At 41.7% G+C, this 26,429-nt stretch overlaps 7 protein-coding genes across 15 annotated transcripts; 2 read left to right on the top strand and 5 right to left on the bottom strand.

Annotated features, from left to right (window-relative positions):
- Window positions 1-43: 43 nt before the first annotated feature.
- Window positions 44-1,135, top strand: LOC116923001 (transmembrane protein 70 homolog, mitochondrial). Of its 3 annotated transcripts, none has more exons than XM_032929516.2 (4): window positions 44-178; window positions 239-451; window positions 551-739; window positions 806-1,135. In XM_032929516.2, exons 1-4 carry the CDS (start codon window positions 116-118, stop codon window positions 1,007-1,009), a joined length of 669 nt encoding a protein of 222 aa, XP_032785407.1. In that variant the 5' UTR covers window positions 44-115; the 3' UTR covers window positions 1,010-1,135. The 3 variants fall into 3 exon arrangements, with proteins under 3 accessions (XP_032785407.1, XP_032785408.1, XP_032785406.1); XM_032929517.1 differs by having other exon boundaries at window positions 63-178; window positions 294-451; XM_032929515.1 differs by having other exon boundaries at window positions 116-451.
- Window positions 1,069-3,563, bottom strand: LOC116922877 (alpha-L-fucosidase). The gene is made up of 9 exons (XM_032929337.2): window positions 3,078-3,563; window positions 2,863-3,004; window positions 2,675-2,781; window positions 2,448-2,608; window positions 2,330-2,375; window positions 2,109-2,264; window positions 1,743-2,046; window positions 1,540-1,678; window positions 1,069-1,480 (listed from the first exon to the last, which is right to left on the bottom strand). Exons 1-9 carry the CDS (start codon window positions 3,409-3,411, stop codon window positions 1,379-1,381), a joined length of 1,491 nt encoding a protein of 496 aa, XP_032785228.2. The 5' UTR covers window positions 3,412-3,563; the 3' UTR covers window positions 1,069-1,378.
- A 145-nt stretch (window positions 3,564-3,708) lies between these two features.
- On the bottom strand, window positions 3,709-16,705 carry LOC116922798 (soluble guanylate cyclase 88E). 6 transcript variants are annotated; one of them, XR_006646868.1, is made up of 18 exons: window positions 16,568-16,705; window positions 11,552-11,775; window positions 10,658-10,784; window positions 9,342-9,496; window positions 9,075-9,280; window positions 8,449-8,572; window positions 8,258-8,372; window positions 8,047-8,173; window positions 7,770-7,974; window positions 7,117-7,263; window positions 6,914-7,046; window positions 6,472-6,552; window positions 6,355-6,381; window positions 6,103-6,222; window positions 5,637-5,858; window positions 5,119-5,358; window positions 3,949-5,006; window positions 3,709-3,858 (listed from the first exon to the last, which is right to left on the bottom strand). XR_006646868.1 is itself a non-coding variant. In XM_032929222.2 (17 exons), the coding sequence occupies exons 2-17, from the start codon at window positions 11,717-11,719 to the stop codon at window positions 4,579-4,581; spliced, it is 2,625 nt and encodes an 874-aa protein (XP_032785113.2). In that variant the 5' UTR covers window positions 11,720-11,775; window positions 16,568-16,705; the 3' UTR covers window positions 3,709-4,578. The 6 variants fall into 6 exon arrangements, 5 of the variants coding, with proteins under 5 accessions (XP_032785113.2, XP_032785116.2, XP_032785117.2 ...); XM_032929222.2 differs by having other exon boundaries at window positions 3,709-5,006; XM_032929225.2 differs by having other exon boundaries at window positions 3,709-4,997.
- LOC116922939 (beta-galactoside alpha-2,6-sialyltransferase 2) lies at window positions 15,289-16,905 on the top strand. The gene is made up of 4 exons (XM_032929427.2): window positions 15,289-16,033; window positions 16,091-16,290; window positions 16,357-16,531; window positions 16,595-16,905. The coding sequence occupies exons 1-4, from the start codon at window positions 15,514-15,516 to the stop codon at window positions 16,840-16,842; spliced, it is 1,143 nt and encodes a 380-aa protein (XP_032785318.1). The 5' UTR covers window positions 15,289-15,513; the 3' UTR covers window positions 16,843-16,905.
- LOC116922946 (MYG1 exonuclease) lies at window positions 16,685-18,363 on the bottom strand. 2 transcript variants are annotated; one of them, XM_045174002.1, is made up of 6 exons: window positions 18,209-18,363; window positions 17,884-18,156; window positions 17,637-17,823; window positions 17,358-17,572; window positions 16,892-17,288; window positions 16,685-16,827 (listed from the first exon to the last, which is right to left on the bottom strand). In XM_045174002.1, exons 1-5 carry the CDS (start codon window positions 18,238-18,240, stop codon window positions 16,895-16,897), a joined length of 1,101 nt encoding a protein of 366 aa, XP_045029937.1. In that variant the 5' UTR covers window positions 18,241-18,363; the 3' UTR covers window positions 16,685-16,827; window positions 16,892-16,894. The 2 variants fall into 2 exon arrangements, with proteins under 2 accessions (XP_045029937.1, XP_032785334.1); XM_032929443.2 differs by lacking the exon at window positions 16,685-16,827 and having other exon boundaries at window positions 16,844-17,288.
- A 60-nt stretch (window positions 18,364-18,423) lies between these two features.
- On the bottom strand, window positions 18,424-19,842 carry LOC116922965 (tRNA wybutosine-synthesizing protein 2 homolog). Its single transcript, XM_032929467.1, has 3 exons — window positions 19,514-19,842; window positions 19,284-19,434; window positions 18,424-19,191 (listed from the first exon to the last, which is right to left on the bottom strand). Exons 1-3 carry the CDS (start codon window positions 19,737-19,739, stop codon window positions 18,561-18,563), a joined length of 1,008 nt encoding a protein of 335 aa, XP_032785358.1. The 5' UTR covers window positions 19,740-19,842; the 3' UTR covers window positions 18,424-18,560.
- A 146-nt stretch (window positions 19,843-19,988) lies between these two features.
- LOC116934974 (vitellogenin-2) lies at window positions 19,989-26,416 on the bottom strand. The gene is made up of 14 exons (XM_045173992.1): window positions 26,281-26,416; window positions 26,148-26,171; window positions 25,942-26,087; window positions 25,680-25,865; window positions 25,413-25,580; window positions 25,105-25,347; window positions 24,782-25,041; window positions 24,460-24,696; window positions 24,225-24,393; window positions 23,756-24,145; window positions 23,473-23,696; window positions 23,181-23,394; window positions 20,625-23,117; window positions 19,989-20,551 (listed from the first exon to the last, which is right to left on the bottom strand). The coding sequence occupies exons 1-14, from the start codon at window positions 26,312-26,314 to the stop codon at window positions 20,210-20,212; spliced, it is 5,130 nt and encodes a 1,709-aa protein (XP_045029927.1). The 5' UTR covers window positions 26,315-26,416; the 3' UTR covers window positions 19,989-20,209.
- Between the last annotated feature and the right edge of the window lie 13 nt (window positions 26,417-26,429).

The following is a 26,429-nucleotide window of genomic DNA, read 5'->3' as shown; positions in this document are numbered from 1 at the left end:
CCCTGAGCATGTGTTAGTTCTCGGCACGGCAGTTTCTCAAGAACCCGAATCGGCACGAAAGGAGAAGACGAAGACGAGAACCGGGAATTTTATAAACAAGTGCCAAGCGGTTGTCATGGCAACGTTTACAATGGCGATTTTACAGTCAATCACGTTTTCAGCATGTGTTCATCGACAAGTAAATCCATATCATGTATTTTTCGTGTTTATAATTTTGAAATTTTTCTTTGGCTTGCAGAGGTTTTTGGCAAGAGTTTCTCTGCCAAGTTTGCAAAGATTCACTTATGGAACAGAATCGTTTAAGGATGAAGATTACGATGCCCCCACAGCCGCACCAGATGTGCCCCACCAAATCTATAAAGGAATGCTCACAAAACAAGTCAGAGCTGTAAAAACTTTTTCCTTTGGTACTAGCTTAATAGGCATTGGTATGCAACCTATACTTTATGAGGTATGGTTAATATGACATTGGAGTTTGAGAAAGCATGGGCAGCCTTTTGCCAAACTATAAACAAAGAAACAAACTAATTATTATTATTATTATGTTTAGCATATGTCTGCACCCGAAAGCAGCTTACCTCTAATGGTTGCAATTTATTCAGCTGTTGGAATATTCACTTTTGTTACTCCATTTCTCATTCACTTTGTTACAAAGAAATATGTCACTGACATAATTTTTGAGCCAGCAACAAAGAAATATCAAGCATCAGTTTACAGATTTTTACCAACAAAAAGAAAGGTAAATCAAATCTTGTAAAATACAAATAGGTTTGATTTCCAATGCTAACACAATTAACAACTACAGATCAACTTCAAACTGGAAGATATATCAGTACCTGATGTTCCAGGAGCATTCACTACACTTTGTGTGAAAAATATCCCATTGTTGTGCATCCCGAGTGACTTCCTGTATCCAGAACATTACATCAAATTCATGGGTTATGACAAACCTGTAGATTATCAGCTTAGTACTCCAAAGGAACAAAATAAGGAAAACACCAAATCTTAAGGAGGTACTTTGCGTAAATGTAATAATAAATTTGTTGCAAGTAAAAAACAATACCACAGTGAGTTTTCAAAAACTTTCTTGTACTATGTGAGGAAGTTAAGATACAGTGACAAGTCAGATTTTCAACACCTGCTTACTGATTTTCTATTCAGCACCATATGTACTACATAGTAAATAACACATTGACAAGGATCTCGAAATGTTCAAGAACGCTTGGACTGTACTTTGATATTGTTTAAGGACGACGGCGAAAAGTTAACGTCTATGACTTGTCTTCAATTCACCATTTTCTGATGATTAGATATAGTTTTTAAAATGAAGAAAAGCAATTTTCCGCATTAAGCAATAGTGCACGGGTCGTTTATCCTTTCAGTTCACCAAGTTATCTAACTGTACCACCCAAGCCCAATCACTTAACATTTCCGATTTCGATGGCAAAGTCAACTGAATTCCAGGTGGCGATACAACCCACTTAAGTAAATAAAGAAATTTTAAATTTTTGCTTCAGAGGATGTCTTAGTTTTGCTTACGTCAATGTCTCCATCGTAGCCAACTATTGAGATGTGTGTACGAGAGCTCACCTCAGGCGCACCAAGGTTAAGGATATCCCATCTTGGCCAAAAAAGAAAAATTGCGTAAACAGTCTTGCCGCCCTTTGACGAAGTATACCTAAAAATTGTCAATTAAGGTGCTTTTCATCAATTTAGTAAGTTTCTTGTTTAGCAACTAGTACCAAACATCTGGAGTGAGCGTATCATTCTGATGGGTCCAAGGTTGAGTGGAGTAAATAGCTTCCCCATTGACCTTTAGCCAATCACCAATCTGACGAAGACGCTCTTCAAAAATAGGCGCAATTATCCCGTCGTGCGTGGGACCAACATTCAGTAGCATATTTCCTCCGCAACTGACAGTACTGGCGAGCTCCTTGATTAGCTCGTGCGTCGATAAAAAATCAGAAAGTCTGGCATTCCGGCGGTAGCCCCAGGAATTCTTGTCAATGGTCAAGCAGTTTTCCCATTTATGCGGCAAAAGTTTTCCTGCTCCCAATGGTTTTCAAGCCTGGTTTCTTCTGTTAGATAAGACGTTAATCTCATACTACCTGGGTTAAAGCGATCATCGCAAGTGTAAAAGCCGCCATGATGACAGGCTATGCCTGATCCCCATCGATCATTAACTACCACATCCTCTTTGACCGGGCTGTCATTGTAAAGCCAAGCGATAAAATCTGTGGCGTTCCAGTAAACATCTTTGGCACCTTCAATTTTTACCGAAGATGTTTATTCCTGTTGTTTTATAGGTGGTTATTATTATTCTAAGAACCTTGATCGCCGTCTGACCAAACGATACTCGGCTTGTACTTGTTTACCTAAAAAATAAATGTTAAAATTGAAACTTCTATACCATGAATAACGCAAACAATGCTTCAGTAAAACCATACTATCTCATAAAGCTCGGGGATTGTTTTAAGCTTAACAAAATCCTGCGTAGTGAAATTATTCTGTTCATCCTGTTGGTAAAGAGGATGAAACCATTCAAATAATGAATGGTAAAGTCCAAATTTTAGATCTGTGGAATTCCGGATGGCTTCAGCCAAATCACCTTGAGATAGTACGCGATACATAATGCAACGATAGATATTTCAATAGCCAAGTAATTTCTGCCTACCAACTAAGTCTCTTTTGGGCCCCACATCCATTGCATTCCAATTCCAGGAATATCTTGAAGGCCAAAGAGTATATCCTTCATGATGTTTACTTGTTAGAACTATATACCTGTTGAATTGGATTGAAAATCATAAAAAAATTCCAAAGGGGCCAATGATTCAATGCCAACAGGTCTTGCCAAGTTCATACTTTGCTCCAGAATTTTTGAATATCTCTGCCCATTCAAGTGGATTGTAAAACTCTGCTGTAAACTTGGGTGCAAAGTCTGCATAAGTAAATCCAGGTGCATAGTTTCTTTGCATGAATTCCTCAAATTCAGGTTTTTTTGCTCCTACATCAATTGTCAGTTAAACAAAAATGAAATTCAAATTCAAATCATGAAAACTAAAACAGCTGTGTAAAACCTTTCCAGTACCACCAGAACCATTCAGAACCATATGCAGGGACAGAGAAGACTCCCCAATGGATAAAGATGCCAAATTTGGCATCATCATACCAAGAGGGTAAAGGCCTGCTATCCAGACTGTTCCAGTCCGGAGTATAACGTTGAGTTTTGATATCACTATCAGATGCTTTCAAATTAATGGTATTACTATCCAAATTATTGAGATTGCTTTTCACTGAAGGTAAGGCCAAGACATCAAAATATGACTCAGCTCCAATTGATTTGTCAAGAAACCCTGCAAGGTTGACTTTACTTGACAAAACAAGTAGAAGGGTTATTGGCAGCCACAGCATTTTCTTTGGCCTCAGATGTCAGGAAACACCAATAACGCTTTAAAATCTAATTCATCTGAATTAGACGTTATGTTTGATTGGATTAATTTGGTGGCTATCGAAGCGTTAGAACAAAATAAAACTCTAATCAATGTTGAGCCAAAAACAACAAAGGTAGGATCGTCTGCACTGAAAATTACGAATACAGCTTCAAACGTAGATCCCAGATGGCACTGACACTTAAGCCGGCAAACACACTTGTTTATCTGCATGAAAAGCGAAGGGAAGAACCAAAAAAATAAAGACCGCCGACATGAATTCCTTGTGAACGTCATTGATTGTATTGATCTGCGTGGAAGGGCAGGAAGAGCGAGGGTATACAACTGACTAGGTTGGCGCGATGACAATATGGTAGTGGTTGTGCACGGTGAATGTACCACTCCAGAATGTCTTGATTCTCGAACAAAGCTAAATATAGGTTTTAGATCAATTCCCATTTCAATACGGAAAAAGAAAACCATTTTATATATATGTATAAATAAATATAGATAGACAAACCGGTGAAAGCAATCGTCTGCTCCTCAGTCGGGCTTTTCGTTTTCGTCGTTCGTATAAAACATTTTGAAATACGCCGCAGCAACATGATATGATATCCTCGTCGTACAGATACATAATCGACTAGAAAGCAAAGTGAACCAAAACAGCAAGAAGAAACGCTTTACACAACAAAGATCATACAAGTAGATAGTCAATCTCTTCCATTTTCAACCTGCAAAATGTCAAGGAAGGTTGCTCGCCTCATTCTCTTCTTTCCTTTTTTCTTTCTTTTTCTTTTTCAGTGGATGGGGGGAGAGCAAATTTAATAGGACGGGATAGTCGTTAGAACCGACAACATGTTGATGACTTCATCAAATCCAAGGAACAACGGCATTACTGAAAATAGCTCAATCTTTCAGTGTTGGGACAGCCTTTCTAGCTTGACGTTCGGTAGTTGTGAGGGGGTCGACAGAATGATGGAATGTGTTGTAGACGTCAAGGAATCGATAAGCGTTCGTGGACTGGATGCCGAGTGAGTGTACCTTGTTTTTTCCTTCTACTTCCGTTGATTGGGACGACTTGTTTCTCTAATTTCCCGTGACAACTTTCCTTTTTTTTTCTTTCTTCCCTATTGAATTATGTTTATAGAATTTACAGCAAAGCACACGTGGCACTCCTAGGATCTCCATCAGCAGAGGTCATAGTCACGGTGAGCCGCGGTGGCCGAACGACGAAATTCGGGCAGCAAAATTCGTTGCCTAGACCGGACGCCATGGCGGTAGCGGCGGCTGAAACGGCTGCTGCAGCCGCCGCTGCTGTACTTCCGTCATGCGTCTTCTCAAGTATGGCATCGTTGGGAAAACTGAATGGTAAGCCCGTAAAACCATCGGACCGACCGTCGGGAGTAGGGAGACCAGCTGGTGAGTCTTTCTTGGTGCCATTATGACTGACAGTAATATCTGGTAGAGCGTTGTTAATTTTGGAATGAGGCGCGAATGAAGAGATTGGGGGTGTTGAAGGCGTCCTGGGACTGTTTATTCCTGCGCCGAGCGATTTCTTTCCTCCGAGAGCTTTGGTTGCTAATAGAACAATACAAGCCAACAAAGAATTGGAGAAAAAAGAAGAAAAAAAAAAGACGTCATAGCATTAGCAATTTAATTGGAGGGATTTCGCAAGTTTGATATGCGTTACCATGAGGACATATGAACTTCAAATCAAACTTCTGGGGCGATGGCTTTGACGATTGCAACGAAGGAGACGGAGTTGCAGAAATCGCCAGGTGACTGCTGGCTGATGAGGTGATGTTTCGGATCACATCGTCATATAACTTGCTCTTGCCTGTAACCGTGGACTTTAATGGCGTCTGTAACGCCTTCTCCATTTCTTTGATGCTGCGTCGACTCTGAAGTGATGGTTCACGTAAAGATCCCCCTGAAACAGCAGGCAAAGGAATAGCTTAACAACGAGACAAAAAACATTTTATGAACATAAATTAAATTTGATTTTCCCCAATCAATGCAGTTGCAATGGGAATAGAAATCGTAATGAACCATTTACATTCATCACAATTCGACGTAATTAAAGCGGGCTGGCCAATAGCTCTAGCTCTAATATTTCAATAGACATATTAGATCAATACAGATGTCCAAAGAAAGAGTAATGACGAATTCAAGTTCGGACTATGACGACATTTATAAAACGGCCCCAACCTGATCTGGCCAATTGAACTGGACTGCTACGATTGCTCACGCTGATCGCACCTTTGCGAGCCATGGTGACATCATCCATGGTGACTGGGCTGTATCTTCGATTGGCCACCGATCCCGCTCTGCCTTCCGCCTGCAATTCTTCCGGAACAGCAGAGATTCTACCTGTTCGGTCTGAAGCACATCGTCCTTTTTTCCCCGTCAGCCAATAAGTTTTCATCTGACCTATATTGCATAGAAAATATGCCGCTATTAAATTCAGATTTAATCCTTGCCTCTTTTCAGCGGGTTGTCAAGGCAACAGAAAGTCTTTTGTTCGACTTCCGTGGATGGCAGACAATATGAGTATAACGTGAGTCCATGGCGAACTGCCACAGGACATCCAAAGATACGAGTCGTAGTGTAACTATCTACATGCGCATCAACACAAAAGGGATTAAAACTTTTGCGAGTATATTGCGTTTTTTACCTTTGCCTTTGACGACAATCTCTCCGCGTTCCGCAGTTGCATAGTCAGCGCCCAGTAGTTCGTGCGTGGTCTGCGAAATGTGAATTTTCATCGGCTCGCTGGTAGACTCCATTCTTGACGCTGGTCGTACATTGACGCAATGCAAATGAGGAAATGTAGATTTATTATCGACACATAAAATCTTAGTTGGCTAACATAAATAAAGGCCAAAAAGCGCTTAGGATTCAATGGCCTGGCACTATCGTCTTTTACCCGTATTGACGGAGTCACCGAAGAGGCCTTCAAGAACAGCATAAAAAGAAGAGATGAGAAATAAAGTCAATACATCTAAAAAAGAAAAATAACGAGAAATTTCTTTTCACGACGTACAGTAACGCGGCATTTTGAGTCCCACGACGCCTGCTACTACAGCGCCAGAGTGAATGCCTACTCGAATCCTTAAATGCTGCCCTGTTTAAAAAAATGTAATTCAGATTATTACAAGGAATTAGACATAGCCCGTGCGCAGGTTTATCAATCATTCAGCTTCATAAGTCATAAATAAAACAGCCCCTGCATAAATCAAACCAATCTTACCAGTATAACCACGTCTAGCAGGTAATACAAGTACGACTCTATTGATTTTCCCTTTTGCAAACAATAGAAGTTTTCGTTGAAAGTCTGCCTTGATTGTAAAAATGAAAAACAAAACTAACGCAACCGGAAAACAAAACTTACGTAATAATACAGCGAAAAAGGCTGCTACTATGGTTATCGAGACAAATTAAAGCAATATGGAACGCAAAAAAAGAAATAGCTGATGGGTGACGACCTGCAGACGGATCAGTTAGATCCTGTATGGCGTCCACCATATCCATGGCCATGTCACACGTTCGTTCGGCGTGAAGGACGTCTTTGACGGGGGCGCCACCCACCGCCATGTAAGCATCACCAATCGTCTCCACCTGACAGAATTGTGCGTGAATTATTCATCTCGTTTGTCACTCTGAAAGTGCAAATAACATCCCAACAAACCTTGTATACGCCGTTGAGCTCGGTGAGACGATCAAAGATGGAGTACATTGAGTTGAGCATCGAAACAACTTCCATAGGGCTGATGCGACTGCAGATCTCCGTGAATGTCACTACGTCGCTGAAGAGGATCGTCACACATTCAAAAACCTAGAGAAATGGAAATCATCATAAATTTAGTAGACTCTCACAAAGAATAAATCCGGCTAAATTATTCAGTTCTTTATTTATCTATTAGCAATGCCATATATGACGTCAAAAGATGACTTTGTTTCTTTGACGGTGTGCTAAGAAGGCAACAGTCACCGGGGACGAGAAACAAAGGACACTCGCTCGGTAATAGTAGGAATGAGCTTGTTAGATCCACTCTCCCTATCAGATTCTCATTATTATTCTTCAGTTTTGTTGCCTCGTCATGGTTGCAATATGTTGTCAGTGTGCATTAATCCGACACATGGTTGATGAGCCACAACGCTAACGACGTTTTCTAGCTTTTTCGGTTGCAAAAGAGACAGGAAAAAAGGATCTCCTAGACAACTACTTCTCTAAGACGGAGCTTGCTATCTTGTCACGTCCAAATCCGCATGATTATTTGGTTGCTGAGGTGTTATTTGATCTACTGTGTTGACAATGTTGTTGTTGTCACATGTTCTCACCTGGCATGTATCAACGGGATTTTCCCCTTTGCGAAGCCGATCAGCCACCAATTTCGGTATCATTTGGTAGAGTAGTTCATCTGTTCTTTTCATTTCTTCGTCCAGTTTCTTCATGGATTCTTCCAATTTTTTAGATTTTTGCTGTTCTTGGTCGAGTGCCAATTTCAATTCAACTGACTGCTGCGTCCCTGCCATCATCAGATCCCTGAAAGAAACAAAGAAAGGCATTCACACTAAAGAACTAAACCTTCGCGAGATAGTTGATAAACTAACATACCTGGAAAAATCGTGCATCGATAAATCGTTGATAAAAAGACCAACGCGTATCATAGCGTCAAGATCGTTCATCTGTGGCGTGCCTAGAAAGACAATCATCTTCCATTCTTCCATGTACAGCATTTGTCCTATTTCCATTCGGCACATCAAGACAAAATTGAACAGAATATTAAACAATTTTTTTTTTAGCTATTTGTGTTATTTTAATCCACCTTTCAAATGAATCTTTCTAGTATGGTCTTCGTCTTCATCTGCGACTTCGCTCCCACCAGTTATCAATGATCGCTGCGAGACCAGCTCGAAAATGTTGTTGGTTCGTTTCAATATCTAAAAATGTTGCACAGACACAGAGGAATGCATTTAATTACACATTTCATCGACTAATTTCATATGCAAGACTTACCGATGTGAATTTGAAGTCGATCAAGGGGCGCGTTAGATCGAAGACTTCGGAAATATCTTGGCCAATTAATTCAGGAAGAATGTGAGCTAGCGAATTCCCAATGTTTTTTATGATCATGTCAGGTCTAATCATTTTGATTGCGGAGTCCCCAATGTGCAACATGAAAATAATAATCATAGTAATCCTATCATGTGGCGGTGTTTCACGCTGGGCGGTTTGACAGTTAAGACAGAAAAATCGATAAGATCATAACATTTATCAGTCCTTCTCGCCCCCCGCATCCTTCACTATCGAATTTTGGTTCACAGGGAATGCTCAATGACATCCGACTTACACATAAAACCAAAGATCTAGTCCTCACAACTGTCACTGTGTCTCTTTGATAAAAACAAAATTGGAACGGTGGATGCATTCATTCGAAATCGCATCGGGCAAACTTGACATAAGTTTTTGGTTTGTTATTAGATGTTTGTCAAGATTGTCATCCAACTGTTGTGCTAGCCCTAAGAATAGCACCCGTGATTGATCCTACGTTGGTTTCGGGCTCGACTAAACTCATAGCGACGGAAATGACATGCCCCAAGGTAGCGTAATCAGACGGTCAAACACAATCGAAGAATTGTTACCCAAACAAAATGCAGAATGGAAAGATATCGATGAAAATGGATGCTTTGAGTGGTAGACATTGATCCTCACGATCCAAGGCTGTCAGCGCACAAAAGGCTCGATTATCGAACTTGAGATTAAACGTCACCACGTGCATATCGAAAGACATCTCTTCCTTGATGATGGTGATTTCAACGTCGTCCAATTTGTAGATTTCTTTGCCAACCTTTGATTTAAACGCGTGTCAAGCTGGTGTAATTCATTAACGAATATATGAATGGAATTACCTGTTTGATTTGCCCCATCGTGTAGTGTACGAAACCACGTCTCTTTGACCGGTAGTGAAGCGTTAATCCGGTGCTGGTTTCATTCTCGCAAAAGAAAGAAGGCGCCCTCATCCGCGGATAGGAAAACTTTAAATACTCGTGCAAATTGTCTAATCCTATTAGGGCCAATACAACGTTAATTAAGAGACGGTTCCAGCACGCCAAAGATTTAACGCATCAAAATAAAACGGCTAATATCATTTCGATTAGGCTGAGCTTTTCAGATAAAACATATCAATTTGAAGTTAAACGTTGTTTGATGTGACATTCGGACCCGTTTTCAAGTGCAAGCCATTCTCAATAACTAAATCGAATTGGCTTGCGCAATGTACTCCCCATTGACTCTAATCTGTCTTATCGTGTGCAGAGCAACATCTTGAATGTCGTTGTTATCGGGTCGATGGTTTGTCGCGGATCGTTAACTACATCTATCGAGATTGCACTGAAAGTCGGAATAATTCGAGACAAACTCTTTGCTCGTTGTACTTTCAAAGCTCCGAAACACGCACTCTTTTTTTTTTTTTGTTTAACATTAACATACATGGCTGCACATGTAGAAAATGATCAATATGCACTTCCTTGATGCTGTTTCCATGGTGACGAAACTTGTGCCGTGCTACGCAATTTCCCGGTTTCTAAACGGATTTCTTCTTTGCAGCCTACGCGTACTTTTAAAGCTATTGTCGATGCCTTTACCAACAATTTGTACAGGTGAAACTCGATCCCTGCACAATGTAGTAAGACTGTGAGACGCTCGGGTTTATTTACGAGCGTGACATGGTCAAGGAAAACGACGACCAACTACGCCGAAATTCGGTCTAGGTGAAAATATCTCGAGCAAACACCAAAAAGGGTTTCTCGGTTACGCAGAATTGTTTTTATTTAGGAAAAAAACAAACAAACAAGCAACTTGACTTGGATTCCCGACCTTGGCGAGAGGGACGTATCCCGAAGGTGAATCTATTCACGACGGTGAATGTTGATTACCACTTGACTTTCAAATGGTAGAATGTAAAAAATATCGCTCCTATTTTCATTACGTTTTCACAGCGTAAGAGGTTTCGTTACTTCAAATGGGCATTGAAAATTAGATCAAATCTTTCTTACGGCTGCTCGAATGATGACGACACAAAGTAATTCAATTAAAAACCTATATACCGTAACAGCCCAAGCTGATCTTAAGCTACAGTTTGTTTTTAATTATTTTTCTTTGAATTATTTAAAAATAGTATAATTACTATTATTAAATTGTCTAATTATGCTAAGGGTTTTCTTACCGTTGAGGAAATCACGCATGTGACGGCCGAGGACGGACAGGACTCGATCGTAGCCATACTGGCCAACAAAATCGACAAAGTATTCGCCCATGTGAGCCATGAATTCATGTTCGGGAACATGCAGCAGCTTGAAAAAGAAAGAAAAAAAATGATAAAGAACCAGCTTAAAGATGGAAGCGCATAGCTCCTTTTTGAATTTCACTTGAATTATACTAATGGAATTGGGCCATAACTATCGAGAGTAAAGTGTAATTTGAAATCCCCAATATTTCACCTGGTTGATCACAACTGACTAAATCTTGAAATTGTCAAACCAAAGAAAACTGAAAGAAAACGAGATTGCGTAAGGCAGAGAAGAAAATGGACAGTTAAGTACATTATCTGTAAATATGGTAAATGGTGTAAGTAATGTTCAACAATTTCCCTCTGGGAATCCAAGTCATGTGATTGGCAATCTAATAGAGAGTTACAGGTACGCAATTTTCGTCATTCTAAAAGCTAAAGCCCACGGACTTGCGAAACGAAGTTGTAAGCCTTCACGTGACATTGTCATATCTCTTAGGTCTTATCAAAACGATCGATAAATGCATCGCAAAGTATTAGAAATTTCCATACGATATAAAAGACAAAAAAAAAAGGGGGGGTTAGTGCGTTACAGGAAATGGCCTGAAGTAACTCCCGCACATCCCTCAATATGAAACGAAGTTTGCCGGGATTTGCAACCAACTCGATCGAATCGTTTTTCATTCTTTTTAACACATTTGGTTGGTGTAGGCCAAAAGCAAAAGGCCCCATACCCTCCCACCTTTGAGTAGGCTTTAATCACACGGCGGGGCGGCTTCTACTTATGTCTTTTGTCGTTATGGTGAATAATAATACTGCTAATGTACGTACCTCAATGGCTTTTGCCGACAATTTCGGAATCAAGTTCTCCGGATAGATTTGATGAGTAGAGAAAGAGATGTGTTCGATAGCCGCTGCTCGTCGAATTTCCTCCCATTTTTCATCACCATAATTCTCTTTGATGTAGCAAGCAAGACTCTCCAGTAAAAGGCCGTACATTTTAGCAGATTACTTCCGCCCACCACAAGTAGTTGAACTCAAATGGGCTCTGGTTCCTGAGAATAAATAAAGGAAAACAAGAAATTGTTAGGTCGTTATATAATCTAACCACTAGACTATTTGCTACTACACGACAGACCTAACAACCCCAATCTATAGATTGACCATAACATGGTGCAATATCCTTGAAAGCAGACATAGTTAAGAGGCTTTTCAGACGCTGTTAATATCATGCAAAAGTATCTGCATATTCGCGATCCGCAAAAAATCCGCATGTTCTTTCTCGGTTCGTTGCATGTTCGCAGACGCCAGAAAACTGTAAAGCTTTCTAATCTCTTTCCTTGCGTTCCAAGTGGACGTACGTAAAAAAGAACGGCCAAATTTAGCGCTCCCCCCCCCCATTCGAAAAGAGCCTGCACAAGGATGGAATTTTCCGCCGTTCGAGATAAATTACGAGTGTGCGATCCAGGTGGAGTATTGCCATAAAGCGCATTTGAAAGAAGGGTGCGGATTAAATTAGTGCACCAGTTAAAGTATCTCTATGGAGATGAAACCCTGTTGAATAAAAATGTCACAAAAAAAAAATACCATCCCCCTTTTTGCCTGTCCTACTTCTTGATATTGTTATTTCAAAAATATCTCAAATGTTTACTGAGAATGCTATTTTTATGGATGTGCTTAGGCATTGCATTAGGGAATCACTGTTTAGAAATGGGCGAAATAACGGAGCAAGTGACATCGCCCTTATATATCGAATAGGAAGTAAGAGATTTCTCTAGAAAACTGATACTTAAATAGCATTCATGGAAAAAGTTAATTAAAATCGAGTGCAAGGTTAAACGAGTTCAAATTCAGAGATACGAAGACGACGTGACAAGGTCGACTAGTCACACCCAACGTTGCAATGCGTCACCTTAAAAGCCATTGATCTCCCACTTGACTTATGCAATTTTAAGAAGAAGAAAAAAGAAAATCATCTAGTTGAAAGTAGAAAGGTCTTGATCGTTGGCTACAGCATAACAATCGTGTTTGAAAAAAGTAAGCCCAATACTAATAAATAACAAAAGTGAAGATGAAAGTGGTTTTCGGTCGATATGTTTTCTATACACCAACTTGAGATTTTCAATTAGACGGCGGGCAACAGTCAGCAATGATTCTTTATGGACGTCAGTGACGCAATATAAATCTCCCGCAACCACCATTTCGTTCACATCCCCCCTCCGCCCCCTTTTCCTCACTTTTTCCATGCACGGATCATTTAACAGCGAGTGGGATTTGTCGTAGAATTAAGGATGCCTTTCCTTGTAAAATGGTCATTTCCCTCGCAACGGTTCAAAAATAGAAAATATCGAAATCAAAGTGAAACATTAGTTCCTGACCTGTTGCTGATATCTGGCTTCCGTGTAGCGACGCGAAATAAAAATAAAATTCAAATGAAAACCGGAAAAAATAATCTGGTTGTTCTTCTTTCTTTTTTTTTGTGGGGGGTCTGTTTTTCTTTTCCGTTCAGTGCATGCTAAACGAAGCCAGACAACACGATAAAGTCCACTTGAATCTTCATTATCAAAATAGAAACTTTTTTTTTTAAACACCCAGTTCTTCCTAGTGCGGCCCTTCCGCGTGCAACACGAAAACAATAACAAGTGATGCAATCAGTTTTTAAACCGCAGTCTTTTAAAACGTCACAACGTGGCAAAAATCAAAACAACTGGACGAAAAGAATGAACTCTCAAGAGGTCCGACCGGCATCCACCAGCAAGTACGACTGAAAAAGAAAACCTGCTGGATGTGTATGTTTAAGTGTCTGAGGAGGGCGTCCTTCTGCTCCCGGAGGAAGCTGTGTGTGTGTGTGTGTGTGAGTTGCGCGCGCGATCCGATAGTCTTTTCTTTCCCATTTGTTCTCTTCCTCCACGACGACGCAACCCCCCTATACATATATCACGTGCTACATAATACACAAAAGGGCGGTACCAAACAAAGTTTCCTCATTCTTTCTTGTGACACTGTGCTCTTGTCACTTTGTCTGATTACCGAGGAGACTTTTCCGTTTGATTGCAACATCATTCTATTGTTATGCAATCCAATGTTTACATCCGGCCAATGACTGCCCATAAAGATGCCGTACATCTTACTTCCCCCTTACATATCGTGTAAAGGGAATCTATAGTTAATCAATTTGATTTGGAGACTGAGGATCGCCTTCAGTGAATCTTGTTATGCTGTCGTCTCGCTTTCCTCAAAGTATACGGCAAGAAGTGGGACTCAAATCAATCACTTGGAAAGAGAATCTACCAGTCTTTCTGCTTATGCAAGAGAGGCCTTTCAAAGATGGTGTCCTGTTTCGTGCTCTTAGACATGTCCGACCTGTGTTTCTACTGCGAGTTGATACAAGTAAAATGCAGATCATGGCTCCGTGTCTTTTTTGCGGTGTACTAAACCTAATATCTGTAAGTCATACCGAAAAGCGACCTGTGCCATAGTTGACATGTGACACGCACCCCACTGGATCAACTCGAAGACTAAAGCGGGCAGCCACTTGTGCGCGTTTACTTTAACCCAGCAACCGCGAGCACGCCATAAGTATCTTCCGCACAACACAAGAGAGAGAGAGGAAAAAAAGAGGAATGGCCAAGAATTGAATTCGAAAAGTAATTCAGTTTCTCTTCTTCCCGGACAAGGTTGGCAAGAAAATAGAAGAACAATATTGGACAAAGCAGTAAGGGGAAGAGTACAAAAAACAGATGATATCGATTTTAGATTGTTCCCTGTTTATCGATCCTGGTCCGTCCCCAAGAGTCTCACGTCTGGTGCCAAAGAGGCGGTCGGACGACCGATCTTATAAGGCTCGCCACCAACCCACCCTTCTACTCCGTGTCAAAACCATTTCGTAAGCAAACGTGCGGATTGGTGCCCTCCTTTCACTTCCTCGATTCTTCACATGTATCTCTAACTCTAGAGACTGTACAACACTGCCAGAAAATCAGCAATTCAGACTAACTGAGAATAGAAATGTTATACCTCTTTGAAAATTGAAAAAAAAAGGGCATTCCAACGGGAATGCACATGGCACGCACATACAACTTTCAGTCTTTAGGATAAGGTTGTCTAAATGAGCAGCCCATCCGTCTTTTTCTTTCAGACACACCAGCTTCGCTTGAAAAGTTGTCACGGAAACAAAACAGTATAATTGATTGGTTCTTTAATTAAGATACTAAAAACTGCTAATGAATTGCATTGTGAAGCGAAAAAAAAAAGGAAAAAAAAGGGGAATTGAATACGTCTTTTAATAGAAACGGATTGAAAAGGCTCTCGCTAATGAGACCCAGTGGCAAGGTGCCAATTCGTGCTGCTACGCCTGCCTGACACGCACGTTTCCGCACATTACGTAAAGGGAATTTGTTCAAGATCAAAGTCTAATTAACCGCGATTCATTGACTACGTAAATAATGTGCTTCGTTAACACTTATAAGAAAATGTCAAAAGATATCCCTCACTCGATTTTTTACGAAAAAAGCAGATGACTCTGGAAAAAAGGAAAGTGTGCGTTTCTTTTACACCGTCTGGCAACGTTGCGATGTCGACTGCATTCGATTTAGTAAAACAAGAACCGAATAACGTAAATATCGGTTCGTAGCTTTAATTCTTTTGACATGTAAACGTGAAAACAAAAAGAAAAACAAACTCCTGCAAGATCTCATTAACTGTGTTACATCAATGAATAACTCTCAAAATTTTCTTTGTCATTTAGTAGTGTAATTTCATGGCCATCCTCATTGTTATAGTCTTAATTTCCTATGTCAAAAATGAAGCAGAGTTCAGTTCTTCTGTGGCTTGGTATAAACCTTGCAGCAGCAGCAACCATCTGCTATGTTGTACTAGCTGTGCATTATCACCCTAAGCAGACTCCCACAAGAGTTCAACCTGCTGCTGACACTTCATCCTCCCATGTTCGTGATGGTCACCACCGCCGTGTCAATCTTAGAGAGAAGCTTACATCTCACAAGCACAGAGTAATTTCTCAACTTAGACAGTCCTTGCTTCAACAGAAAGTATCGTCCAAACACTTCACATTGAATCAGGCACGATTTTTTGGCACCAAGAAACTCAAAGATTTATCACCATCGGTGTTACTAGAAAACCTTCAAAATAGTCTTGAAAAATCACATTTCCACACTGTAACTTCCTCCACCAATGTTTTCCGACAAGAGAAGCATTTACTCAGAAATCCTCAATCATTCCAGCAACGTTACGGCAGCTGTGCCATCGTTTCTAGTGCAGGTGCACTACTTGATTCCGATTTGGGAAACTTCATAGGTAATCCATCGAGTTTCGGGTGTTTATAATTAAAATAAGCAGCACCTTGTTTTGTAGACGGTCACGATTACGTTGTCCGTTTTAACAACGCGCCTACTATGGGATTCGAAGTCGACGTTGGCAACAAGACATCTTTACGGATCCTCAATTCACAAATTCTGTCCAAACCACAATTCAACTTCTTTAATTCGTCCCTCTACAGAAACGTTTCCCTCCTTGTCTGGGACCCTTCCAAGTACAATGCTACTCTGGAGCAGGTGTGTGACAAAGCTTAAGTATCAATTAATGAGCAACTAACACTTATTTTCTACCAACGGCAACAGTGGGCTTGCAGTCCAGATTTCCCCTTCGTAGATGCTTTTTTCTCAAGGAGAAGGCATCTTCAAGACGAAGACTTGCACTTAATGGATCCACGAGGACTTTGGGACTTATGGGATTATCTTAGTTTACACAGCCCATTGCCTATACCACCCAATCCACCCTCATCGGGATTTATCGGTATAACAAAGTTCAATTAAAGGCGGAATTCAGTACCTTTTCATAGTTGAACTTTCCCTGCAGGCCTCGCTTTGACGCTGTCCTTCTGCGACTACGTCGACATGATCGAATTCGTTCCGTCTTTGAGGATGACCAAACGCTGTCATTATTATGATACGCACGAAGATGTAGGGTGCACGCTGGGTGACTGGCACCCGTTAGCTGCCGAAAAGTTGCTCGTTCTTTCACTTAATCCTGCAGACGACCACGCGATATTTGTTAATGGATATGTCCGTATTCCAGGATTCCCTAGTCAGCTACAACAAGAGTAGCGTTGTTTTAAACGTGTATTTGTCGTAACTAAATGACATTACACGGTACCTTTTAACTTGCAATAGCGAGAGCTTTCCTACCCATTTCTAGCGCTCCTTCACGTGTTGAATGGCCTCCAATAAATCCTGAAGCGTGAATAAAGACACATCCATCAATACCGCACATTTTGTCCAACTCCTTATCACGAAGACCTCTCCATTGATCGGGTAGGGCTTTTCGAAGATCAAATGAGTGGGAAGAAAGAGGAACGCCTTGGATTCTCCAACTGCCGCTGGTATCGGGAAATATGCAGTACAATATCTGTTTGTCGGTTACATCTAATCCCATTTTCTTCTCTAATTCGAAGAAGTGCTCTTTCCATGGGCAACCTCCATTCTTAAGTTCGATTATTTGACCACTTTCGTCGACAGAAAAACGGTCCTCAATTGCATTAACGACCAATTTCCTAAATTGCAAAAAAACAAAAAAAAAACATCAGAATTGAAACAAGATTTAGATTTTATGGTTTGTTTACCTAGCTGGCCACCAACATTTGGAAAAATAATTAATTTTATCCAAGAATTCTTCTTTAGCCAATTCCATTGCTTTGTTAAACTTGGTAGAAACATCTTCATCAGTTTCTATTTCATTCCACTTTGGGTTTAGATTTCCAATTCTGGAGCTTAGGTTTGTTGTGATTTTGTAGCGTGCTGGCCCATCATGTGTTGAAATTCCATTATCAATTGCATCCTAAAAAAATGTACACATAAAAGTTTAATAAGAACATTTTCATGACTGGGGAGCAAACCATTACAATTTCCTCAATGAAGCCTTCATAAACCCTCTTGTAAGTTTCTTGCACTAACTCAGACTCAATGGAGATGGCAAGCAGTTGAGATATAATTTCTTGACCAAAATGAACATACACCAATCCAGCACTTGACAGCCTCGTTACCCATGGAAATCCTGGTTTCAAGGACGAGAAGGATTCCTGAAATGCCCTATCAGAAAAAAACATAAGCAAGGAAAAAACATTGGGCATTTTTGAATCCAATCTATACCTCTGATGATGGTCGTAGCGGTGTACACTGTGATCAAAAACACCCCCAACATCAACAACAATATCACAGGTATCAAGTATGGTAGGATTGCGAGTTCTTTTCACAGTAGCATCTGCATACTGTGGAAGCAATTTAAGCATGGCACATGCAAGGACTTCATCACAGTGGAATTTACCATCATGTGTACCAATTATTTTGCGACTGTTCATTTTTTTTTCAACGCTCATTACCAGTAATTTGCACTTCGTGTAAGATAAAGGGCGTCTAGAAAAACTGAGATAAAATTTTAAAACCAAGTTTAAAGCAGGACTGTTAAATTCAATACCTGTAAAATAAACTTCGAAACGTGGACTGCATGCGGATGCGCGGAGATTGCAAAAGAATTCGTACGTAATTGGTTGCCGACGGTAGGGTGCTACTAAACAGAAGAAAAATTGGCGCGAAATTGTAAAATTGCAAAAGAACTGATTACGATACAACTTATAAGCTTTTATCCTTTTAAGTAATAGTAAAAATAGTTTTTAAAAAATCACAAAACAATACATGTTTAGGCTTCTATTGACATTGCATTTTACTGCAGTAAATTATGCAACAGCTCATGGTGCAAAATAATGGGTACATTATTATAAGAGAATTAGAAGTCTAGAACAGACTGAAAAGATAATGGGGCACATCGTTTAACCGAGGTTAGGTCTACATTCAACATCAAGAACGACATGGTCAACATGTGGGGCATAGGACTTAACATGCTCTAGATGAAGAACAGCAACTTTCCATTTGCACGACTTTAAACGGAGCAAAATTTGTTCAATAGTAGATGCTGCGTAGTTGGTCCATAATTCCCATTCGGCATACTTAAACTGGGGTATATTAGTCCTGTGTTTTTGTTCAGTTTTTGGAGTTTTGGAATCTATGTTAGCATGGATATGCAATACTCCTCCAAAGTCGTTCTTTAATGCAAGGCACGCTGTTTCCCAACTTAGTTCCGAACTGGGGATCAATCCGAGATTCACTCGGTCTGCTACATTGCTAGGTGCAGTGGTTCTGTTATCGCCAAAATGAACAGTACATCTATCATCAACACCATTGCTTTTCAAATTCAATTTCAATGCTTCTACAGAATCAGGGTTCATCTCACAAGCATGTACATATCTGGCTTTAGCATGAATCAAATATGGAAGTGTAAAGTATCCTATACCAGCAAATAAGTCGACTATAACCTCATTGGAACAATCAAATCTTGCTATTCGCAGCTTTTCAGTGATGTTTCCAATGCTGAACATGCACTTCGTTATGTCCCATTGGTATCTGATAAGACAACAATATTATTTTTTTAAATGGATAGGACCAAGATTTTTTTGCAGACTCTGTCAAAGTGATTTTAAATAAATTAAAATTACCTGATCTTATTATCCACATGATGAACAATTCCATTATTTCCCCATAGCAATTCTATATTAGAGCTTCTGTAACTATCAGGTTTGACAGGATTCTTCCTGGCTATTCTACTAATTTTGAGAGTTTCACAGATAATTTGAAAAACCTCCTTCTCTAAAAAAATTAATAAATTTTGAGCTTTATTTTTTAACTTAAGCCAAAAAGAGGTATCATCTGAAATTACACTAATTACCGAATATCTTCCAATTTGCGTCTCTAAGTGAACGTTGTGGAATCACTATCAAGTCCCCATGACGTTCCCACTTGTGAGGTAATTCTTGAATCAGATTTTCAATGACATCATCAGAAAATCTACCAGATTTTAGAAATAAATCTGAGACCAATTGTCGTAGTTGATCAGAAGGACTTTTCTTTATTGGTTTCAAAATACCACGGTTGCTCGATACAGTTGGCGGCATCTCGCTGGTTCTACATCCGAAACCAAAACAATACAACGTTGTCACTGACAACTTGTCAGGAAAGTAAACATTGTATTTCCCAAATAATAATAATTTATTGTTAATTGTTATTTGGGAAATACAATATTTTTTAATTGTAAATTTTATTATTAATCAAATATACATAAGAAGAGAAGAAGACCATCCATAAGAAGCGTAGAATGTAAAACTTCAGCAGTCTATGACAACAGAGACAGGAGATTCACCAACTTTGTAAGACCATACGTTTATTTTAAAGATGCAATACCCACTAATTATATTTATATTTTCTTCATAATCCAAGTTATAAAGATAAACCACGTGCATGAGAGATGTTTGACAAGAGTAAAACTCGACAGTTTCAAACGAATTTGAGCAAGAACAGCCGAGAAATAATCGAATAAAACACAAAATCTCACATCGTATATCCACATTAAGCAAATAGCAACTGTTTAGGCAGCGATACAAGAGCTTGGCACGGTGATTGAGCTGACAAAGTCCTGCAAATCTCCTTGACACTTGAAGGTGAAGGGTTTGCTGATCATCATAAAGGGCTTGCAGCCAGGTTGGCAAACGGCACTCAATTCAACAGACTCGCACTGGCCATTGGTTGAGACACCCTCGTGGGTGAGTTTCTCGAAGCGGGTGCACTTGGTAGGGGCATTGGTGTCATACTCGGGCAGGTGAGTGTGATATTGTTGGTCGATCGGCTGGCAAGTCTCGGTCTCCTTCTTAAGACGGCGAGAAATCTTATCATCCATGTTTGGAGCAGAGCAGCCCTTGGAAGAGCTCAGCTGTGAAAGTATAACACCATTCGTTAATAATCAATGAAATGGAAGGTAATTTAACAACAAATTTTAATCCAACCTTGAAGCTTGCGGCCATAAGTTCGCCTTCAGAAACGGCGCAACGTTGGGGAGTCTTGAATTCACCGGCAACTTCTTGATTGAAATCACCACAGACACCGCAAGTCCTGCCACGCAGATACTGAGGAGCGGTCAACTCGACGTGGGATCCTTGGACTTTGATGAAGAGGTGCATGTTTTTGATCTCCATGATTAGGCTGTCGGGATGGGGGTAGACAACAGCCTTGATTTCCTTGGCTCCTTCCTCACGGATTTCGAAGCGGCCCTCCTTGTCCAAGTTCTTGAATTCCTTCTTGTCTCCATTGATGGTGACGTAACCGGTAGGGTCGAGCTCGACGGTGTCCTTACCATAGATGACAGTGACAATCTTTTGTCCTTGACGACCCTGGTGGGCAGTGACGGCGATTTCGGATTGCTTGTGGCAATCAGTCATCAAGACATGGGGGCATTCGCTGACAGTGTAGTTGTAATGAACACCATCATATGTGTAAACGGCATCGGAGCCAACATAGCATCTAGCTTCGGTAACACCTCCTGAAGTCAAGCTGGCAGCGTCACGGATGAAGTTGCTTCCGGCACTCAGAGGGTAAAAGACCTTCGAGTAAGCAAAGGTTAGCGGTGAGAAACGAGCCCATTGGTTAACAGTTTCATCTCCACGGCGGACATTGACGGCAACGATAGTTTCGGTGGGGCGGACGAATGTCATATTGCTGGCTCCAGTGTAGGGATCACGTTTGACGGTCCAGGTGGCACGGTTGGCAGCGTTGGACTGTCCTTGGATGTGTTTCACGGTGAAAGGATACAGTCTGTGGTTGATCCATTGGCGGGCAGCGTTCAACCAGTAGCTAGCAGTCTCCGATAAGTTATCGGTTTCGGCGCTTAGTTCGTAGTTGTTGTATGTTTGATCCATACGGCGGGCCTCAGTACATGCGGGGCTTCCGTACATGAATCCGGTGGCCAAATCCTTCTGGCACTGTTGGCCAGCAGGGCTGTACATGGCAGCCTTGGCGGCATAGTCGTCGCGGTAGACCTTAGCCTTGAAGCGGATCTTGGACTGATCGCATTGCTCTCCGAAAGCAATCTGATCCTCTTCAGTTAGATAAAGAACATCCTTGCTGAATCCGTAAGTGGGAGGTTTGTTCCAGTTGCGAGTGGCAGTATGGCAGACGGCAAAGTCGACCTTCTTGTTGGCACGAGCGCTGGGGTCGGAAGTGGTGTACTTTTCAATTTGGATATCGGTAAAGTCCTTGGTGAACCAAGCATTCTTAGATAAACCAACGGTGGCGTTGAAGAAAATGAAAGTTCCATCCTTCTGCTCGGCAACGAGTCCGGTTTTCATTAGGTGAGCGTTGCCGCTTTCCAGGTTCTTGAAGAGACGTCCGAGAACGGGGCGGAATTCAGGAGCAATAGTGCTGGTGGAGATCACCTCGGGCTCTGATGGAACCCTGGATTGGGTTGATCCTGACTCGTAAACGACGGTGTGCTGGCAAGTTTTGGTGGCGTATTGGTACTGGAAGTAGGTAGAAACAGAGCGGGCGCGAGTGCCGGATGGTTCGTAACGCAAAACGTACTTGCTGTTACGGATTTCCAGAGGAACGAATCCAAGGTTTGAGAAACCGTTGATGTCCCATTTCTGGAAAGCCTGGAAGAAAGTCATCTTGTCGGAAAAGTCGGATTCGCTGTGTTCCATTAGCTTGACGTTGACGCCGAAGCGATCACCCAGGGAGAATTCACGCTTGATTGGTTTGTTAGTAACGCTGATGAGGTTAGTGGCTTGATCCTCGAGAGTCGGTTTAACACTATCAGCCACATTGCGAGTGACAGTGTAAGGCTTGACGTGGTAGTAGAGGAGATCGGTGACTTTATTGCCAGGAGTCCAGGTAACCTTGATCTGGTGGTTATTAAGATCGTAGTTGAAGTTCAGCTCCTTGGGGGCGCGGGAATCAACGCGGACGTCCACACCGGAAGCGATGTAGTTACCGTTGAAGGGGATTTCAACGCGGATCTCGGAACTCAACTTCCAGCTCAGTTCAGCACTGACATCAGACTTGATGCCACCCTTACCGTCACCCTTCATGTTTCCTTGCATGGAAACGAGAATGGGGAGAGTAGCGAGGAAGCGCATGGGCAGACCCAATTCAGTGGGGAAGCGGGCATTGTATTCAGCCAACATGCGGTACTTGGTGACGCTCACTTCGTACGGTTTGCTTTGGTACTTCATGGCCTCGCTAATCAGAGAGGGAATGGACTCTTCGAGCTTTTCCAAGTTGAAGAAACGGTTGACTGAGCCCATCAAGTTGATGTGCAAGAGTCCAGCGCGCTTGTCAGCCGGGCGAGGAGTGGCGTTCAACTCTTCCCAGATTCCTCTCAGGTTTTCAACTTTTTCACCAGCCTTGCGGGAAGACATGGTTTCATACTTGTTGGTGAGGCGGCCGAAAAGTTTGCCGAAAATGTTTTGCCAAACTTCGGACATGTTGTAGTTCCACAGGTAAACCTACGTTATAAATGAATTTTCATCAGAACGAAGAACATTGAATATAATGTGAGTTTTTCTTACACTGCCGGCTTCAGCGGAGAAGGGGCCGAGTTGGTAGTAATAACGGTTAGCCAAGAAGACGGGCCAGTGCTCATCGGCGATGCGGAAGTTGGGAGAGTACATCATAACGGCGACACCCTCTTCCATGTGGGTAGAACGGATATCGGCGAAAGAGTAAGGAAGACCGAAAGGAGCAGGCTTAACCATGGGCCAGGCGACGTTAGCTTTCTTGATCCTAAGAATAACATCAAGAACATAATGGTTAAAACGTCTACAACGGAGCTCTAATAAAAAAAGCGGAAATAAATATTACAGCTCCTCCAAGTAAGGAACGGATGGAGGCATGTTGGTTATGGATTCAATCAGGCTGCGGGTGAATGCGGCAACTTGGCGGTTGGGTTCAAACCAAGTGCTGGAAGCGAATTTCTGCCAAATAGACTGAGGAGCATTGGACATGAACAAAAGACTCATAGCAGCCATGCGCACTTCAGCACGTTCGGCGGTGTTGCTGGCCAGGTTAACCAAGATGGGATGGATCTGGAATAAAAATGTAAAACCGTTAATAGAAGCCTTTCTATCACGATCATTGTGATTACCTTTTCCGGGACGACGAAAGCAACACGATGGAGGGAGAGGATGGCGCGAACACGCTCAGCGGTGTCATCGAACTTACCGGGAGTTCCGCGGATGATGGGCAGCAAAATGGGGACGATTTCATCGACACCCAAAGAACCGAAAGCAGCCAAAGTAACAATACGATCGGTGGTGCTTTGGCTAGACTCGAGTTCTCTAACGAGCCAAGGCAAGAATTCATCGATGACGACGGGGTCTTTGTGGTCGCAGAAATCACCCATGACGGAGACGGGGTATTTCTTGGCGGCCAAGAAGCGGGAGCCACAGACGGAATTCAACAAATCGGCGATAGAAGCCAAAGTAGTCTGCTTCATTTCAGTACTGGCCTGAACCGGGCGAGATTTCAGCAGATTCTAGAACACATGTCAAACACAATTAAGAAACATGAAAAAAAAAAAAATAATAATAATTAGAAGAGTTCAATTCAATTACGATGAATTCATGGAGGAGCTGACGAGTCGGGGTCTTTGCAAAGTAGCCGAGAGCGGCCAAAGCCCATGTTGCCTTAGCACCGGTGATTTGCTCGGTTTCGACCAATTCCTTGATCAACATAACAGCAGGGTTGCTGCCTGACTGGACAACGCAGTCGACAAACAAAGTCCTGCAACAAGAAGATTAGCATAACTAGAATTATAGAAAAGCATGGATTTCACTTTAGGCAACTCACATGGTGGGGTAATCCAAGGTCTTAACTTCTTGCCACAAGGATTTCAGCTCGTCCAGAGAGAACATGGGCAGAACGCGACCAATGATGGCCAAACGTTCTAGGTTGTCCTTCTCGGAATCGGGGGTCTCCTTCAGGTCCTTGGCAACGGTGCGCAGGGCAGCAATGATGTTCTTGTGCAGAGCAGAAACGGGAAGAGGGCTGTTGATGTAAGCATCGACCAAGTTGGGCTGAGCGGGGCTGTAGTTGAATTTTCAAAGCAGATGTGAAAAATTCACTTCCAGATTCGCCTATAGCTTTTTTGTTTGTAAACTGATGTACTCACGTTCCATCGTGATTCACTTGGTGGAAGTCACCGAAGACGTAGGACAAGGTCTTGTGTTCCTTAGGTGACGACGGGCTTGCGAAACGTGAGCTGACGCTCTCCATCTTCTCCAAAGACCAGTCAATGATGACAGAGTTGGTCAACTCATTTGTTTCAGTGGCGAAGGGTTGGACCTCCAAATCACTGAAGCCACTGGCGTGGACGAAAGTGAGCTTGGGGAAAGATTCTCCACAAGCGATGTATTTGTAGACTGTTGAACGCTATTCAATATAATTTGATTTAGTTAACTGGAAAATTTCTGAAAAGAATTCAATTGTCATTACCTTCATGAAGTTACCGCAATCAGTCTTGCCAAAATCGCAGCTGTGGGTAGCGGGATTGGCAGTTGACCAGACAGGGTTGTGCTGGCAGCGGTTGTAGTCCTTGGACTTGACAATCTTGTAGACGGGCTTATCCTTGCAGATGGCTTCGAAAGAGCCCAACTTGAAAGCATCAGTGATGTAGACTTGGGAGAGGGGCAGCCGGGTAACAGAGATGGTAGTACTGCAGTCACCGCTAATGGAATCCTTAAAAAATCATAATTTTATGTTTGAGAGTGTTTGAACATCATAAAGATTTTCTCGTCAAATACCTCGAAGACAGTGAAAGATTTGGTTTCTTCCTCTGCGGGGACGGATTCATAGTTGAAAATGCCATCACGACGGACACCGGTGATGTCGAGTTGCAACTGGCTGGCGATGCTCTTCTTGTAGTTGACAACCCACAGAGGTTCTTCGGCATTGATTTCGATTCCGCTGAACTTTGAACGAAAAAAAACAAACAATTAATTTGAATGTCAAAGAAATTTGAAAACAAGTAAACTCTAATCTTCATGAAAAACGCGAAAATTTCTTCTCACCGATCCCTTGTTATGGGTGACGACGAACGGAGCTCCAAAGTGTTCATCGTTGACGAACTGGTCCTCCTCACCTTCAATCTCTTCAGGGTGAGCAGGTTGGATTACGTAACCACTGTCACTGATTTCACCCTGGAAGTAGGGGTTCTTCACGAAGTTTCCGTTACGTTTGATGCGTCCATCGGTTAACTGGACAGCACGGGATTAAAGTTTCAAATAAAAATGAAATTTCTGGTACACAAAATAAAGTGAACGAACAAAATACCTTGACGACAATGGTGTTCTCATCGATACTCTGGACGATAACGCGGCTTTGCAGTTCAATCACAGCGTACTGTTGTTTGAGATGATACATGCCAGCTGCTGAACGTCCAGCATACTTGTACTCATACTGAGTGCCCGGTTCCCATCCTGCAATTAACGTTATAGAATGAGTTAATATTTAAAGGAATAAAATTTAAAAGGTCTCACCCAAAGTCAGGCACAATAGCGCCGCTGGAGAGCAATCGATCGATATGTAAAAAAAATGGGTAACCAAAAATCAATTAAGACAACCAAAAAGGTTTAGAAAAAATACATTAAATAAATTTTGTGAATAACTTACACAAAACAAGGAGAGATGACTGCAGTTTGCCCATCTCGGCGTCTTTGCTCAAGCCTCTTCAAACGACTTGTGCTGCGATACGGCCGTTCCATCGCCTCTTAAATAGCCCAGTAAAATGAAAATAATACGCAACACTCGTTTTTTTTTTC

This window comes from Daphnia magna, linkage group LG5, assembly GCF_020631705.1.
Source record: "Daphnia magna isolate NIES linkage group LG5, ASM2063170v1.1, whole genome shotgun sequence".
Classification (NCBI taxonomy): domain Eukaryota; kingdom Metazoa; phylum Arthropoda; class Branchiopoda; order Diplostraca; family Daphniidae; genus Daphnia; species Daphnia magna.
Note: the sequence above shows the minus strand (reverse complement) of the source record. Positions and strands in the feature narration are given on the sequence as shown.

Coding starts and splice junctions, on each gene's coding strand:
- LOC116923001 (XM_032929515.1), top strand. CDS start 116: ATGGCAACGTTTACAATGGCGATTTTACAGTCAATCACGTTTTCAGCA. Junction 452..550: donor TGCAACCTATACTTTATGAG/GTATGGTTAATA, acceptor TATTATGTTTAG/CATATGTCTGCACCCGAAAG. Junction 740..805: donor TTTTACCAACAAAAAGAAAG/GTAAATCAAATC, acceptor TAACAACTACAG/ATCAACTTCAAACTGGAAGA.
- LOC116922877 (XM_032929337.2), bottom strand. CDS start 3,411: ATGCTGTGGCTGCCAATAACCCTTCTACTTGTTTTGTCAAGTAAAGTC. Junction 2,782..2,862: donor TTCAAAAATTCTGGAGCAAA/GTATGAACTTGG, acceptor CCAATTCAACAG/GTATATAGTTCTAACAAGTA. Junction 1,679..1,742: donor ACGCTCACTCCAGATGTTTG/GTACTAGTTGCT, acceptor GACAATTTTTAG/GTATACTTCGTCAAAGGGCG.
- LOC116922798 (XM_032929222.2), bottom strand. CDS start 11,719: ATGTACGGCCTTTTACTGGAGAGTCTTGCTTGCTACATCAAAGAGAAT. Junction 7,047..7,116: donor AGCTCAACGGCGTATACAAG/GTTTGTTGGGAT, acceptor CAATTCTGTCAG/GTGGAGACGATTGGTGATGC. Junction 5,007..5,118: donor GAAGTTCATATGTCCTCATG/GTAACGCATATC, acceptor TTGTTCTATTAG/CAACCAAAGCTCTCGGAGGA.
- LOC116922939 (XM_032929427.2), top strand. CDS start 15,514: ATGTCAAAAATGAAGCAGAGTTCAGTTCTTCTGTGGCTTGGTATAAAC. Junction 16,034..16,090: donor CGATTTGGGAAACTTCATAG/GTAATCCATCGA, acceptor CTTGTTTTGTAG/ACGGTCACGATTACGTTGTC. Junction 16,532..16,594: donor ACCCTCATCGGGATTTATCG/GTATAACAAAGT, acceptor CTTTCCCTGCAG/GCCTCGCTTTGACGCTGTCC.
- LOC116922946 (XM_045174002.1), bottom strand. CDS start 18,240: ATGCAGTCCACGTTTCGAAGTTTATTTTACAG. Junction 17,824..17,883: donor CGCTACGACCATCATCAGAG/GTATAGATTGGA, acceptor TTTTTCTGATAG/GGCATTTCAGGAATCCTTCT. Junction 17,573..17,636: donor AAGGCTTCATTGAGGAAATT/GTAATGGTTTGC, acceptor ACATTTTTTTAG/GATGCAATTGATAATGGAAT.
- LOC116922965 (XM_032929467.1), bottom strand. CDS start 19,739: ATGCCGCCAACTGTATCGAGCAACCGTGGTATTTTGAAACCAATAAAG. Junction 19,435..19,513: donor CGCAAATTGGAAGATATTCG/GTAATTAGTGTA, acceptor TAATTTTTTTAG/AGAAGGAGGTTTTTCAAATT. Junction 19,192..19,283: donor CATGTGGATAATAAGATCAG/GTAATTTTAATT, acceptor TTGTCTTATCAG/ATACCAATGGGACATAACGA.
- LOC116934974 (XM_045173992.1), bottom strand. CDS start 26,314: ATGGGCAAACTGCAGTCATCTCTCCTTGTTTTGT. Junction 23,697..23,755: donor CTTTCGTCGTCCCGGAAAAG/GTAATCACAATG, acceptor TTTTTATTCCAG/ATCCATCCCATCTTGGTTAA. Junction 20,552..20,624: donor TTATGGCCGCAAGCTTCAAG/GTTGGATTAAAA, acceptor ATACTTTCACAG/CTGAGCTCTTCCAAGGGCTG.